The sequence below is a fragment of the Triticum aestivum genome, chromosome 2B (assembly GCF_018294505.1).
Source record: "Triticum aestivum cultivar Chinese Spring chromosome 2B, IWGSC CS RefSeq v2.1, whole genome shotgun sequence".
Classification (NCBI taxonomy): Eukaryota; Viridiplantae; Streptophyta; class Magnoliopsida; order Poales; family Poaceae; genus Triticum; species Triticum aestivum.
The window spans coordinates 192,922,687-192,937,839 of NC_057798.1; the positions used below are offsets into that span (position 1 = coordinate 192,922,687).

Genomic DNA, 15,153 nt, shown 5'->3' on the forward strand with positions numbered 1-15,153 from the left:
TTGGGTGAAGTTTATGTGATCTTGCTGTAAAAAATAAAAACTTTTGCGCTCACGAGATTAGCTTCCATTTTTTTACTGGAGAGTGCTTTTAGGTTGATTCTTTTTGCAGATGATTAATAGACAAATTCCTCAGGTCCAGAAATTTATTTCAGAATTGTTTGAGTTCCAGAAGTATACGTTTGATACAGATTACTACATACTGTTATGTTTTTGACAGATTTTGTTTTCTATGTGCTGTTTGCTTATTTTGATGAATCTATGAGTAGTATCGGAGGGTATGAACCATAGATAAGTTGGAATACAGTAGCTATAACACCAATATGAATTTATAATAAGTTCATAACAGTACCTAAGTGGTGGATTTTATTTTCATATACTAACGGAGCTTACGAGTTTTGTTTTGAGTTTTGTGTGGTTGAAGTTTTCAAGTTTTGGGTAAAGATTCGATGGACTACGGAATAAGGAGTGGAAAGATCCTAAGATTGGGGATGCCCAAGGCACCCCAAGGTAATATCCAAGGACAACCAAGAGCCTAAGCTTGGGGATGCCCCGGAAGGCATCCCCTCTTTCGTCTTCGTTCATCGGTAACTTTACTTGGAGCTATATTTTTATTCGCCACATGATATGTGTTTTGCTTGGAGCGTCATTTTATTTTATTAGTATTTGCTTGATTTTATTTATAATATTGTTTTGCATCTTTATTTTCAATAAAAATGTCAGAATAGCCTTTGCCATGCTTATTTTGCTAGTATACATGTTGCTGTTTGAAAACAGAAAGTTTACCGCTGTTGCAAAAATTCCCTAGAAAATTCAGAGCATGGTATAATGTTGAAACTTTTTGCATATTGAGCTATGATAAATCTTCTACAGTGAGGTATTTTTCTCATAATATTTGGAGTTAGGGAAGTATTGATACTCTTGCATTCTTTACAGACTGTACTGTTTTGGCAGATTGCTGTTATGTTTGCATTGTTTGCATATGTTTGCTTGTTTGATGATTCTATTTGAGTATAGGAGTATTAAATATGCAGAGGCATTCAGTATGCATTGTTAATAATAATTTTAGTGGTTTGTTACAGTAGAAAATGATAAGGTTTTGCATTGGTTTATACTAACCTATCTCACGAGTTCTTGTTGAGTTTGTTGTGGATGAAGCTTTTGATAAAAAGAAGAGAAACCATGATATGAGAGGAATTAAGGAGACATAAAAGCTCAAGCTTGGAGATGCCCAAGGCACCCCAAGATAATATTTCAAGAAGTCTTAAGCATCTAAGCTTGGGGATGCCCCGGTAGGCATCCCACCTTTCTTCTTCAACAACTATCAGTTAGTATCGGTTGAGCTTAAGTTTTTGCTTCTTCACATGAGTTGTGCTATCCTTGCAATGTCATTTTATTTTGTTTTGCTTGATGTTTGAATACAATACCAAGATCTGAAATTCTTTAATGAGAGAGAGTCTTCACATAGTTACATAATTATTTAGCTACTCATTGATCTTCACTTATATCTTTTTGGAGTAGTTTGTCATTTACTCGTGTGCTTCACTTATATGCTTTGAGTAAATGCTTGAATGAGTTGAATGTCATAAATCTCAAATTATATATGTTTCATATGCTTACCCCATTGGCAGTAATGACTTCACATCTAAGAAGTAGAGGTAGTAAGTTTATTTAAGGTTAGCAAGCATTGTATTGGCCATTTGAACAATTCATGAAAGAATGTTGAAGGAAGAGCGATTTCATAATAAATATACTATCCTAGACATCTTTTATAATTGTGAGCACTCATTAAGTATGACATGTTAAAGAGTTGATGTTGGACAAGGAAGACAACATAATGGGTTATGTTTTCTCACATCTCATTTAAAGTATATTGTCATGGATCATTCAAACATGTTGAGCTTGCCTTTCCCCCTCATGCTAGCCAAAATTCCTTGCACCAAGTAGAGATACTACTTGTGCTTCCAAATATCCTTAAACCTAGTTTTTGCCATGAGTGTCCACTATACCTACCTATATGCGGTATTTACCTGCCGTTCCAAGTAAATTTGCATGTGCCAAACTCTAAACCTTCAAACAATAATATGTTTTGTATGCCCGAATCGCTCAAGTAGTGACTAGGGGCTGTTAGTATCTTCCATGCTAGGTGGGTTATTCTCAAGATGAGTGGACTCCGCTCATCATGCACGAGAAAAATGGCTGGTAACCGGGATGCCCAGTCCCATGATCAAAAGATCAAAATCAAATCAAAAATAATTGCAAACAAAACTCCCCCAGGTTTGATGTTAGTTGGAGGCACCCGTTGTTTCGGGCAAGCCATGGATTGATGATTGTTGGTGGAGGGGGAGTAAAACTTTTACCATTCTGTTTGGGAACCGCCTATAATGTATGTAGTATGGAAGATATTGGGAACTCTTGGTGGTTATGTTGACAATGAGATCATACCTCTCAAAATTATTTATCTCTATTTAAAAATCGAGCTCTGGCACCTCTGCAAATCCCTGCTTCCCTCTGTGAAGGGCCTATCTTTTACTTTATGTCTTTTACTTTATGCAAGAGTCAGGGTGATCTTCACCTTTCCCTTTTTCATTTTATCCTTTGGCAAGCACCTCGTGTTGGGAAGATCCTGATATATATATATATATATATATATATATATATATATATATATATATATATATATATAGATATATATCCAATTGGATGTAAGTTAGCATGAACTATTACTGTTGACATCACCCAAAGGTGAATACGTTGGGAGGCAACACTATAAGCCCCTATCTTTCTCAGTATCCGATTAAAACTCCATAACCATTAGTATTTTGTGAGTGTTAGCAATTGTAGAAGACTATATGATAGTTGACTATGTGGAGTTTGCTAAATCAAAGCTCTGACATAGACCCTTCCTGAAAATAAGATGAATTGTAATTGTTTGATGACCGAGAATGAAGTTTGCTAGTTTTCAAGAAAGTTTATGATCTATGGTTTAACATGTGAATTGCTTGTTACTTGATCGTGAGAAGTTTTATGAGATGAACTACTGTTATGACTTATAATCGTGCTAGAAAAGGTGATTGAAATTATCATTGATCAAACTTGTGCACCTTCTAGCATTCACACTCCATAAATTCTTTCTTTTATCATTTACCTACTCGAGGACGAGTAGGAATTAAGCTTGGGGATGATGATACGTCTCTAATGTATCTATAATTTATGAAGCATTCATGATACTTTATTATCTATTTTGAATGATTATGGGCTTTATTATACACTTTTATATTACTTTTGGGACTAATCTATTAACCGGAGGCCCAGCCCATATTGCTGTTTTATTGGCTGTTTCAATATTTCGAAGAAAAGGAATATCAAATGGAGTCCAAATGGAATGAAACCTTCTAGAGCGTGATTTTTGGAAAGGATATGTTCCGGGAGACTTGGAGTTCAAGCCAGGGAAGGCTCGAGGAAGCCAGGAGATAGGAGGGCGCGCCCACCCCCTGGGCACGCCCCCTATCTCTTGGGCCCCTCGAGGCTCCCCCGACCGACTTGTTTCGCCTATATGTTCCCATATCCCTAAAAACATCAAAGGAGAAGATAGATCGGGAGTTCCACCACCGCAAGCCTCTGTAGCCACCAAAAACCTCTCGGGAGCCCGTTCCGGCACCCTGCCGGAGGGGGAACCCATCACCGGTGTCCATCTTCATCATCCCGACGCTCTCCATGACGAGGAGGGAGTAGTTCGCCCTTGAGGCTGAGGGTATGTACCAGTAGCTATGTGTTTGATCTCTCTCTCTCTCTCTCTCTCTCTCTCTCTCTCTCTCTCTCTCGTTTTCTCTCTATGGCACGATCTTGATGTATCGCGAGCTTTGCTATTATAGTTGGATCTTATGATGTTTCTCCCCCTCTACTCTCTTGTGATGAATTGAGTTTTCCTCTTAAAGTTATCTTATCGGATTGAGTCTTTAATGACTTGAGAACACTTGATGTATGTCTTGCCATGCTTATCTGTGGTGACAATGGGATATCATGTGCCACTTGATGTATGTTTTGGTGATCAATTTGCGGGTTCCGCCCATGAACCTACGCATAAGGGTTGGCACACGTTTTCGTCTTGACTCTCCGGTAGAAACTTTGGGGCACTCTTTGAAGTACTTTGTGTTGGTTGAATAGATGAATCTGAGATTGTGTGATGCATATCGTATAATCATGCCCACGGATACTTGAGGTGACAATGGAGTATCTAGGTGACATTAGGGTTTTGGTTGATTTGTGTCTTAAGGTGTTATTCTAGTATGAACTCTTGAATAGATTGATCCGAAAGAATAACTTTGAGGTGGTTTCGTACCCTACCATAATCTCTTCGTTTGTTCTCTGCTATTAGTGGCTTTGGAGTGACTCTTTGTTGCATGTTGAGGGATTGTTATATGATCTATCTATGTTATTATTGTTGAGAGAACTTGCACTAGTGAAAGTATGAACCCTATGCCTTGTTTCTTACCATTGCAATACCGTTTACGCTCACTTTTATCATTAGTTACCTTGCTTTTTTGATAATTTCAGATTACAAATACTCATATCTACTATCCATATTGCACTTGCATCACCATCTCTTCGCCGAACTAGTGCACCTATACAATTTACCATTGTATTGGGTGTGTTGGGGACACAAGAGACTCTTTGTTATTTGGTTGCAGGGTTGTTTGAGAGAGACCATCTTCATCCTACGCCTCCCACGGATTGATAAACCTTAGGTCCTCCACTTGAGGGAAATTTCCTACTGTCCTACAAACCTGTGCACTTGCAGGCCCAACAACGTCTACAAGGAGAACGTTGTGTAGTAGACATCACTTGCAAGGCTTCATATGATGTGCAATACCGAGAGGGCCCAGAGATACCTCTCCGATACTCGGAGTGACAAATCCTAATCTTGATATATGCCAACCCAACAAACACCTTCGGAGATACCTGTAGAGCATCTTTATAATCACCCAGTTACGTTGTGACGTTTGATAGCACACAAGGCATTCCTCCGGTGTCTGGGAGTTGCATAATCTCATAGTCGGAGGAATATATATTTGACATGAAGAAAGCAGTAGCAATAAAACTGAACAATCATTTTGCTAGGCTAACGGATAGGTCTTGTCCATCACATCATTTCACTAATGATGTGATCCCGTTAATCAAATGACAACTCATGTCCATGGCTAGAAAACCTAACCATCTTTGATCAACGAGCTAGTCTAGTAGAGGCATACTAGGGACACGGTGTTTTGTCTATGTTTTCACACATGTATCAAGTTTCCGGTTAATACAATTCTAGCATGAATAATAAACATTTATCATGAATAAGGAAATATAAAATAACAACTTTATTATTGCCTCTAGGGCATATTTCCTTCACATAGGACCCTTGCAGGGTATGATAAAAATTTGAGAGCGTTAAGGCAAGACGCACTTTGTTTACAAATTGGACACACTTCAGCAAAGTGTCAGCGTTTCGAACAAAAAACCGCGGTCTGCCACACATAAATCAATTTTTATTCATGATTCCAACCTCAAACTTCTCCAATGATTAATACACACGATTGGAATCCCCTAGCTCAAATTTGACCACTTTTTGAGTTGTTTGTTATTTTTGAAGCATTAATTGATTTTTCAGCCACTGGAAAGGGCAAAAAGCTTTGATCGCGCAAACAAGCTCGAAACTAGATGAAAGTTTGCATGATGTCTTCATAGGACCCCTGTAGGGTGTGGAAAAATATGAGAGCATTAAGGCAAAAAATTGACGCACTTGGTGTTCAAACAAACACTTTTTGATGAAGTGTGAGCGTTTCGAACAAAAATCTCCTCCTGTCACACACAAATCAATTTTTATTCATGATTTCAACTTCAAACCTTTTTCATGTTTAATACACATCATTGGAAGCCCCATGCTCAAATTTGAGACTATTCTTTGTTTAGTAAATATATTTTTTCAACCATTTCTTTAGTTTAAGATCTGTCTGGCGGGCGGCTAATAATGCCCATCATTGCAAACTTTTGGAATTTAGAAAAATTTGAGCGTGGTTTGCCGAGTACTATTGTGGCGGGCATGTTTTTTGGCCCATCACTGGCACTTATTCTCTTCCCACCACTGCTAATTTTATCCCACAAGTAATTTTGTAAAATTTATGAATGGCGGTGGTAGTTTTCGGCCGCTAGTGTTGTTCAGATAGCAGTGGCCGGTAATATTTTTACCCACTAATGAAACTTTTTCAAAATAGATGTGGTGGGTCACTACTAGGAAAACCCTTATACACATAATCTTACCAGTAGCGCGTGTTAGAATGAGGCGCTACTGCTACTTAGCAGTAGCGCGTTGGCTTAAAGGGCGCTACTGTTATCCACTTAGCAGTAGCGCGGCAGGAACAAAACGCGCTACTAATATAATTGCCACACCGTTCCCGACGTGCTAGGTATAGTAGTAGCGCCCTTCTAAAAATAGCGCGTTTTCGCAGTAGCACGTTTTCGCTCCCCACGCTACTGTTAAAGCTATTTTCACCTAACCCCCCGCGCGGCCTTCCCTCTCCTCTGCTTCCTCCCCCAATTCCCCACTCTCTCTTCTCCCCCTCGTCGCCTCCGCCAGAGCCCCTCCCCTCGCCCTCACCGGAGACCCTGCCCTTGCTCTCCGCCGGAGTCTGCCCCTCGACGTCGTCGCACGCCTGTGCATCCTCCTCCTCCACCTCGACCTTGCCGGAGCCCCTGCCCTTGCTCTCCGCCGCCGTCCCCTCGACCCGCCTCGCCGCTGTCTCCCCCGACCCCGCCTCGCCGCGCCTTGGTGCCGCCGTCTCCCCCGACCCCATCTCTCTCCCCGCCCTCTGTAAGCACTCTCCCCTTCCCTATTCTCTGCTTAGTATGAACCCTAGCTATTTAGTGCTAGTTAGTATGAACCCTAGGCTATTTTTAGTGCTAGTTAGTTAATTACAATTAGTATTAACCCTATTTAATTAGGTAGTACGAACCCTAGTTAAAAATGGATACTTATATGGTAATTAGGGCAGTAGTTCCTTGGTACTAATTAGTTAGTAAGAACTAGGTACTAATTAGGTACTAGTTTATTTTTATTTATAGTAAGTTTATTTTTAGTAAGAACTAATTGAATTAATAGAACTAGTTAGTAAGAACTTGTTGCTATTTTTTTAGTTAAAGCAATTTTTCCCGCATCGACGTGGACGATGCCTATCCCGCATCCTCGTCGTCGAGTCGGCAGAGGATGACACCTGCTTGACCAGATGGGCCATGTCCGGGACTGGGCTCCGGCAGGGTGGTACTAGGAGGCGCTACCTACCGGGAGGCGCAGGTTGGTGAGGAGCCAGCCTGTCGTTGACCCGAACCTTCTTTGGTGGCGGTCGCGTGGGCCAGTGACGGTCCAGAGGCTTGAGGACCCCGCGGAGGTGGTGCGTCACCGTGTCAGTGAGGAGGACGCGCACGTCCGTCGCTACTTGTTTGCGTTGGAGCACAGGTCCTCCAATACCTGACAGGTTCTCCAGGGATCTCACTGGAGCTATGATCCCGTGATGGTTCCTTCTCTGTGGGTGTCCACCGCCCGCGCCGATACCCATCGTGTGCTAGGGTTTTAGTTGTATTAGTGATGCTATATGTATGATACTATTCGGGATGTATTAGTGATAATATTCGATGATGTACGGACGCATGAGATGATTTACTTTTGCTTATTGAATGCATGCTAATTTGAGTCCTATAAGATAGTTTGAAATGTATATCTTGTGTTGCTCAAATAGGATATGTGCTTGCCCAAGTGGCCGGTCATGTTTGCAGGTTACTCCTCCGAGTGGCCTATGTTTTGCTGGAGTGTTGATTCATTTCCGTTCCGGCAAATTTCAGGTGCTCGATATGTCCTATTTCAGGAAAGGTCATGGCGGATTTTTTTCGTGAATTTTGGCATGACTTGTGCCAGAATATGTAGGAAATATCGAGTGCCCCGGATTTGTGTATTGAGTATCCTGGTAGTTGTCTTTGATCGATTTTCAATTAATGTTTTAACTATGAACATAGGAAATGTCTGACGACGAAAAGGATTTCGGTATTTGCATATACTGCGAAGACGAGCGTGACCTGTGCGACGAAATCTTCCTAGATGATGATAGACGCTTCAGCATCAAGCTGGACGAGAACTTCGAATTGGATACAGTAAGTCACAACGACAAGTCTTTTTTCATAATTAAGCATGACATCTGCTTCATTTGCTTCAACTTATAATTTTTTTACTATTCTACTAGCGTATCCCCTGCCATGCAAGAGTTTTTGTATTGGATAAGATAGGTTTCAGTTCTATGACAACTACTATGGAGGTAAAGAGAGTTTATTTGAAGACCGAGCATGGTTATATTTTCCATGCAAAATTATACAACGAAGACGACTACACCTATTTTGGATGCAAAACATGGCGAGCACTATGCAACACTTATGCATTTGAGCCTGATATGGTTATCACCTTTGATATTCGTCCGGAAGATGGTATTGAAGGTAATACCGACATCTGGGTCGATGTGCAGACGCCTCCAGTTCTACCAAAATGTGAGTTTCTCAACCATATTTATGTCTTTGATATTGTTTATTCAAAAATAGTTGACAACTAATTTCTATTGACAACTTATTTCCAATCAAGCAAACATGTCCAGCGCTTGGTAGACAGGACCTACTACTGTCCCGGGGCTGAACTAAACTGCGAGGAGATAAGTCATTATGTTTCATGGCTTGAGAATCTTCATACTGTCAAGACAAATTTTTTTTTGGACTTGCAAATCTTAGTACTCAAAACGTGCGACCAATAGTGTTCGTATTGAACTACGGTCACATCTATTTAGGAAAGATGGTAAGATTTTTACTATTTGTACTCAGTGCATCTTTTGCATACATTATTTTTTAGCTAAACTTCATTGCTAAGTATGTTACTATACGATGTTCTTCAACAGTTACTCCCGCTGAATGTTGTGCCTCACTGGATCAAGACTAAAGGTCAGATGAGAATTGTCAGCTTACGGCCAAGATATCCTATAATGCACTTTAGTGCATTCAGGATTTCTAATAGCGAGGAATGCTTAATAGTGAAAGATTGGAGCAAAATTATGAATGATCGCAGAGAAGTACTAGGGGACAACAATCAAAAGCGCAACCACAATTAGGAGACAGGTTCATCTGCATGATCCAACTTGATGAAGAACGAGTGCTACACATGTTTTATGTTATTTTACCTGAGAGAGAGAGAGAGAGAGAGAGAGCAACATGAGTGATTAGCTAGTGTTTGTGGCAATGACTCTGATGATTTTTATTTTCTAGTGTTGCTGGTGATTAGATAGCTACCACAGCTAGTGTTGGTGGTGATTAGCTAGCTAGAATGAGTTTGAAGATGATGATGTGCTACACTATGACTATGATGATTAAATAACTACTGTTGATGTTATGACTATGATGATGATTAAATAGCTTGTGCTGGCGGATTAGATTCAAGTGGAGGCAACATGTGGTGCATATCGAAAGTACTACTAGTCGAAACTAGATCAAGTTTGGTTTAGTAGTATACTTTTGACATGCATCACATATTGACTCCACTTGAACCTAATCCACCTTCATCTGACACACCGTAATGGACATAATAATGTAAACCTCATAACTGGTATTATACCAATATTTATACGATGGCGCATAAATACACTAAAAATAAAAAAAATAAAAAAAAGAATACTAGTAGCGATGGAGAGTAAACACGCTGCCACTAGCTACATTAGCAGTAGCGTGGGAATGAACAAACACTGCAGCTATTTGTCCTAGTAGTAGCGCGTGCGGGCACGCGTTACTGCTAAGCAATAGCTGTAGCGCCTTATTAGTAGCGCGCCCTCCCGCACTACTAGTGAGCACAAAACCCGCGCTACTGGTAGGGTTTTCCCTAATAGTGAGTGTCTGGCCTCATCCCCACTAAATTGAGCCCACCTTAAAGCCTTTTAGCGGACATGCCTAGAATTATTGTCTCTCGTCCACTACCGTTGTTGTAATCATGCGTAGTTCATTGACCTACCCATAATCAGTGACCTGACTGTTGCCTCCTGGTATCGGTGACTAACGTCGTTGCATCGTTTGCCTATCCCTAGAACCCCCTATTCTCCCGTGTAGGTGATCCCCTTCGCACCCGCACCATCAGCTCGCGTCGAAGCAGCTTTGTTACTCTCTCCTCTCCATCGATGATGTCATGGCCATCAACGCCGTCCCATGTCTAACTTGTTACTGTGTCACCCTTGCCTCAATGCCGCTACCACCCGCATCGTTTTCTAGCTTTGGTTTGGACAGTCACTACCTTCGCCACCCATGGTTGGTCGGACCCATTTTGATGACGAGGGAAGCACGAAGATTTTTTAAAATTTTCACAGGTCCAGCCCATACACGAATCTAAAAAAGAAACTCATGCCTGGTTTGACACCTCTTTTATTTAAAAGTTTACAAATATAGTTTCAGTTCAGGAGAAAGGGGGAATATATTTCGAAAACTTAATCTTTTTGGGGGCAAACACGAAAACTAAATATATATTTTTTGAGGTGAACGAAAACTAAATAAATATGTTCACAGCTCCAGCCCATAGAGACCGTCCTGCACGTCGCAGATTCGAAGCCCATTTGACAGTTCAGCTTCTTTTAGATGGGCCAACGCCGGGCCTAACCTTCGTGCGAACTTTGCAAATATTTCGATCAGATCTCGGTAGAGTATCTTTACCTAATAATAAAGAAAATTGGGTTTCTTTCGTCCGTCATGACATTTTTCAGAAAAGTCCCTCTATTTCAGAAAATTCAACCGCAGTCCTGTTTTAAGTTAAAACGAATCATTTTTTCATATTTTACACAAGGGATAAGTATATTTTTCGTCCCTTAATTCTTTCCAAAGTATAGATACGATCCCTCAACTTTAAAACCAGCAAAACTTAGTCTCTCAACTTTTAAAACCGGATACGTTTGGTCCCTCGCGCCACTTCGGGTGGTTTCCTGCCGATGTGGAGTGGTATTGACTCGGCCTGACAAGTGTGGGCCCTACCACATCCACCCAAATTTTTTTACTTTGATTTCTCCTCTTTATCTCTATTCACTTACATATAGACCCCACATGTATGAGCATCTTCAACCTCTAAAACAGCACTTGGAGAAGACGAAGCTGATGCCCGGCCCAGGAGGCGGCACGCGGCAGCACGCATTCCCTCCTCCGCTCTAGCCGTGTAGGCTCTACTTCTTGCTTGAGGTCATGCACGCCTTCAGCCCTCCTTGTGGCCGCACGCGCGCAGCACCGCCGGATGTGTGTTTTGTGGTTCCGCTGCTGCTATGTTCGTGAGTGTGTTGCCCTTCGCGCTGGGTGTGCGTGCTGTGTTGCTGCTGCTGGCCTGCTGCTATGTTCGTGACTGTGGTGCGTGTGTTATGATGGTTGTGTGCGACGGCGACAAGATGCTCGCCGTGATGGCTAGGTGGCGTAGTGATGGGACCCATAAGCTCGTGGATGGAGGCGACGTACTTGCACGACGGTGCCGGCCTCCCAAAGTCCCAATGCATAGACGGCGCGGAGCAGCCGAACGCAAAGGGTGCTGTGGCAACTCGCGACGGTGTGCACACAAGCTGGCAGGCGCCGGGAGCTCGCGACTGTGTTTGCGGCCAGCGGCGCGGGAAGCATGTGGCAGCTTGCCTTCGGAGCTTGTACCACCGCAAGGCTAGAGCGGAGGTCGGGAGGTGTGCGTGTGACCCGCGGGGCGGACGCACGAGGCGGCATCTTCCACCTCGATCCCGTGGGCGGCATGCTGGGGGCTCGCACCTGAGGAGCTAGCCTTACCAAGGTCGCCAAGGACCAAAACCATCTCGCCGGAGGCCACCACGCCCACGTCTCCTACTGCTGCTCCACGCGCGTCAACTGCTCGACGAAATGCCTAGCTGAGCTAGAATGACAAGGAAGAATAAGATTCATCAGAGATTGCCATGTGGATGTGGACCTGGTCAAAACCACCCAAAGCTATACGAGGGACTAAACTTATCCGGTTTGAGAAGTTGAGGGACTAACATTTACTGGTTTTATAGTTGAGGGACCATTTCTATACTTTTGAAAGAATTAAAGGATAAAAAATATACTTTTCCCTTTACACAAAAGTTCCTGTGTTTACTTAGAAATCAACCCGCGGTTCGGATTTAAGTCACACACGAACCGTCATTTTACATTTTTCTTAAAACACCCTGATGTTTTAGGTAATTCATCCGCGGATCATATTTAAGTCAAACAATGTTTTTTTTAAATCATCCATATCTTTTAAACAGTAACTCCGATTTGAACATGTTATATATGAAATTTGATTAGAAAAATATGTAGAATATGAATATGAGATTATTTTACCTGTTAAGTATTTTTAAATATTATTTTGGAATATATTTAAGTCAAACAAATGATTTTCTAAATTATCCGTATCTTTTAAATCACTTCGATTTTAACATATTATATATGAAATTTTGTTAAAAAAATATGTGGAATCTAAATATGATGTTAATTTTACCTGTTAAATATTTTTAAAATATTTTTTTGGGAGCAAACTTATAATTTATAGCGTAAGATCCATTTTCCTTTCGTACCGGCGGCGATCCGGATTGCAAATAAACACCCCACTATAACAATATAGGGAAAAGAAAACATCAATAACTACACATGCATACCTGTGAAAAATGTCGCAGGGGAAAACAACAGATTTCTCATCGCGAGAGTGAGAGAAAGCGAGGGAGAGGGAGAGGGAGGAGAGAGGAAGAGAGAGACGCCTTAGGATTAACCATATTCAAACACGTTTTTTTGTGTGAACACCGAGGCCATCACCGGTGAGGGTGAGAAAGAGGATAAGCGGCAACACAAATATGATGCCTCGTAAAAATAAAGGAGATGGACCTATTGTGGTCTTCAGTGATGGTTGTTGGGTTAAAAGCATGTGTTATGTTTTCTCTCCCGTTGCAACGCACGGGCTCTTTGCCAGAGTATTGTCTAAAAATAGATCTCGATAGAGTACGTTTTACTAAAAAAAAGACTAAAAAACGTTTTTCTCAAAAAAATAAATTACTAATAATCTCAACGTACATTTCATGGTGCGTGTTGGTCGACCGATTTCTTGTCGCTCGATCAATCCCATGGAGTAGAGCTAGTTCGTCAATAATAAAGCGCGAACCGTAGTACTAGGCAAGTAGTCTTATAAGGAACCAATGGCATGACCCTGCAGCCTCTATTCATTTTTATTTTTATCTAGGAAATGACCTCGCGCCTTCTAAAAAAACGTGATTCTTGCAGAAATTCCTGTCGCAATAAATCCATGGAAAGAAAGTTATGTGCCGACCTTTTGACGCTTGTAACGTTAGGTCATTTTTTTCTCTGTTTTTTTGACAGGACGACAGATATCTGGGTAGGCAACGTCGCAGTAGTGTAACCGGAGCAACCGATCCGGTCGATCGGCCCGATTCTCCAGCGTCGCACGGGGCTAGTACGAAACGTACCACGGGTTAAGTGCCAGGAAGAGACGCAACGCAGGTGATCCATCTTCTCTTCTGCCAACTAACGTACTGAACTTGAGTGTAACGCATTACGAATTTACGATCGACTCCGTACGACGAACGAACGCCTGCTATAAATGCCTCGCCCTCGCCTTCGTTTCTCTTCACCCCAGCAAGGAGAACGCACACCATATTCTTCTTGATTAGTTCAGCGATCGAAGCCAGCCATGGCTTCCGGGATCGCCAGCATGTCGTCCTCTCTTGCGGTGCTCCTCCTCGGCGCGCTGCTGCTCTCCCGCAGCAGCGTCGGCAACGCGGCGCGGCACCTGGAGGAGGCGGAGTACCCACCGGTACCCAAGCCGGACGTGCCGCCACCGTTGCCTGTACCGGAGGTGCTGCCGAAGCCGGGGCTGCCACCGCTGCCCGCACCTGAGGAGCAGCCCAATCCGGAGCTGCCGCCGTTGCCCACACCGGACGTGTTGCCAGAGCCGCCGTTGCCCGCACCCGACGTGCTGCCGAAGCCGGGGCTGCCCACACCTAACGTGCAGCCCAAACCGGAGTTGCCGCCGTTGCCCAAACCGGAGGTGCCCAAACCTGACGTGGAACCGAAGCCAGAGCTGCCACCCGTGCCCAAGGGTGAGGAGCCACCGAAGACGGAGCTGCCGCCGCCGCCAACAGGTGGGATCCCACCAAAGCCGGTTTCGCCGCCTCTTCCTACAGGTGAGCTTCCGCCCAAGCCGGAGCCCGAGCTGCTGCCCAAGACAGACGAGCCATCGAAGCCAGAGCAGCCTCCACTTCCGACCGGTGAGATTCCACCGAAGCCAGAGGTCGAGCTGCCACCCAAGACAGAGGAGCCACCGAAGCCGGAGCTGCCGCCGCCTCCGACCGGTGACCTTCCACCGAAGCCGGACGTCGGGCTGCCACTGAAGCCAGACCTGCCGCCGCTCCCTACCAGTGAGCTTCCACCGACGGCGCAGCCGCCACTGCCGAATCCCGCGGAACCAAAACCATGATCACTCAACCACCGACGAATCCATGCATGGTCCATGATATGTTTGAGTCCTGTGTCCATTATGACGAGCTACCGTGGCATGCCTGACACCCGTGATTTGTTTGTACTACGTCGTACCTGCTGAGCTATTGGGAGTGTTTGAGATCTTATGCATACATATATAATAAAATGGATTTTCGTTCGTGTGTAACAGTTGTTGTGAAGTGAGTATCAGATGGCCAGGTCTCTTGCGGTGAAACCTGCATATGCAGGTTCAAGTTCTAGACTTGATATGTGTGGCGGCATATTTTAAATTCATTCCAGATTTTTCGACGATATTAGTTCAATTACATGGCACGCCCATCAACCACGAAGTGTCTACGACGATTTCGTCAATATCAAAATCTGTTGGCTCAGGGCTCCTTGATTCGAAGGATTTTCATGTGATTTTTGGGTGTTAGAATCCTTAAGAATTTTTCTATGTTGAATGTTTGATCCATGGGATAATATCCTATAGAATTTTTTCTATAGGTACTGCTTCATATAGGATTCTTTCTTTTTTCTATGATGCAATCAAACAAATCAAAACCCATTAGAATTGAGATGGGCATGACATTATAATCCTAT

The 15,153-nt window shown here is 43.0% G+C and overlaps 1 protein-coding gene across 1 annotated transcript; it reads left to right on the top strand.

The window, feature by feature from the left end:
• Positions 1-13,714: 13,714 nt before the first annotated feature.
• On the top strand, positions 13,715-14,737 carry LOC123044298 (vegetative cell wall protein gp1). The gene has a single exon (XM_044467005.1). It carries the CDS (start codon positions 13,763-13,765, stop codon positions 14,546-14,548), a length of 786 nt encoding a protein of 261 aa, XP_044322940.1. The 5' UTR covers positions 13,715-13,762; the 3' UTR covers positions 14,549-14,737.
• Positions 14,738-15,153: the final 416 nt, after the last annotated feature.

Excerpts from the sequence above, each read along its gene's own strand:
- LOC123044298 (XM_044467005.1), top strand. The coding sequence starts at position 13,763 with ATGGCTTCCGGGATCGCCAGCATGTCGTCCTCTCTTGCGGTGCTCCTC.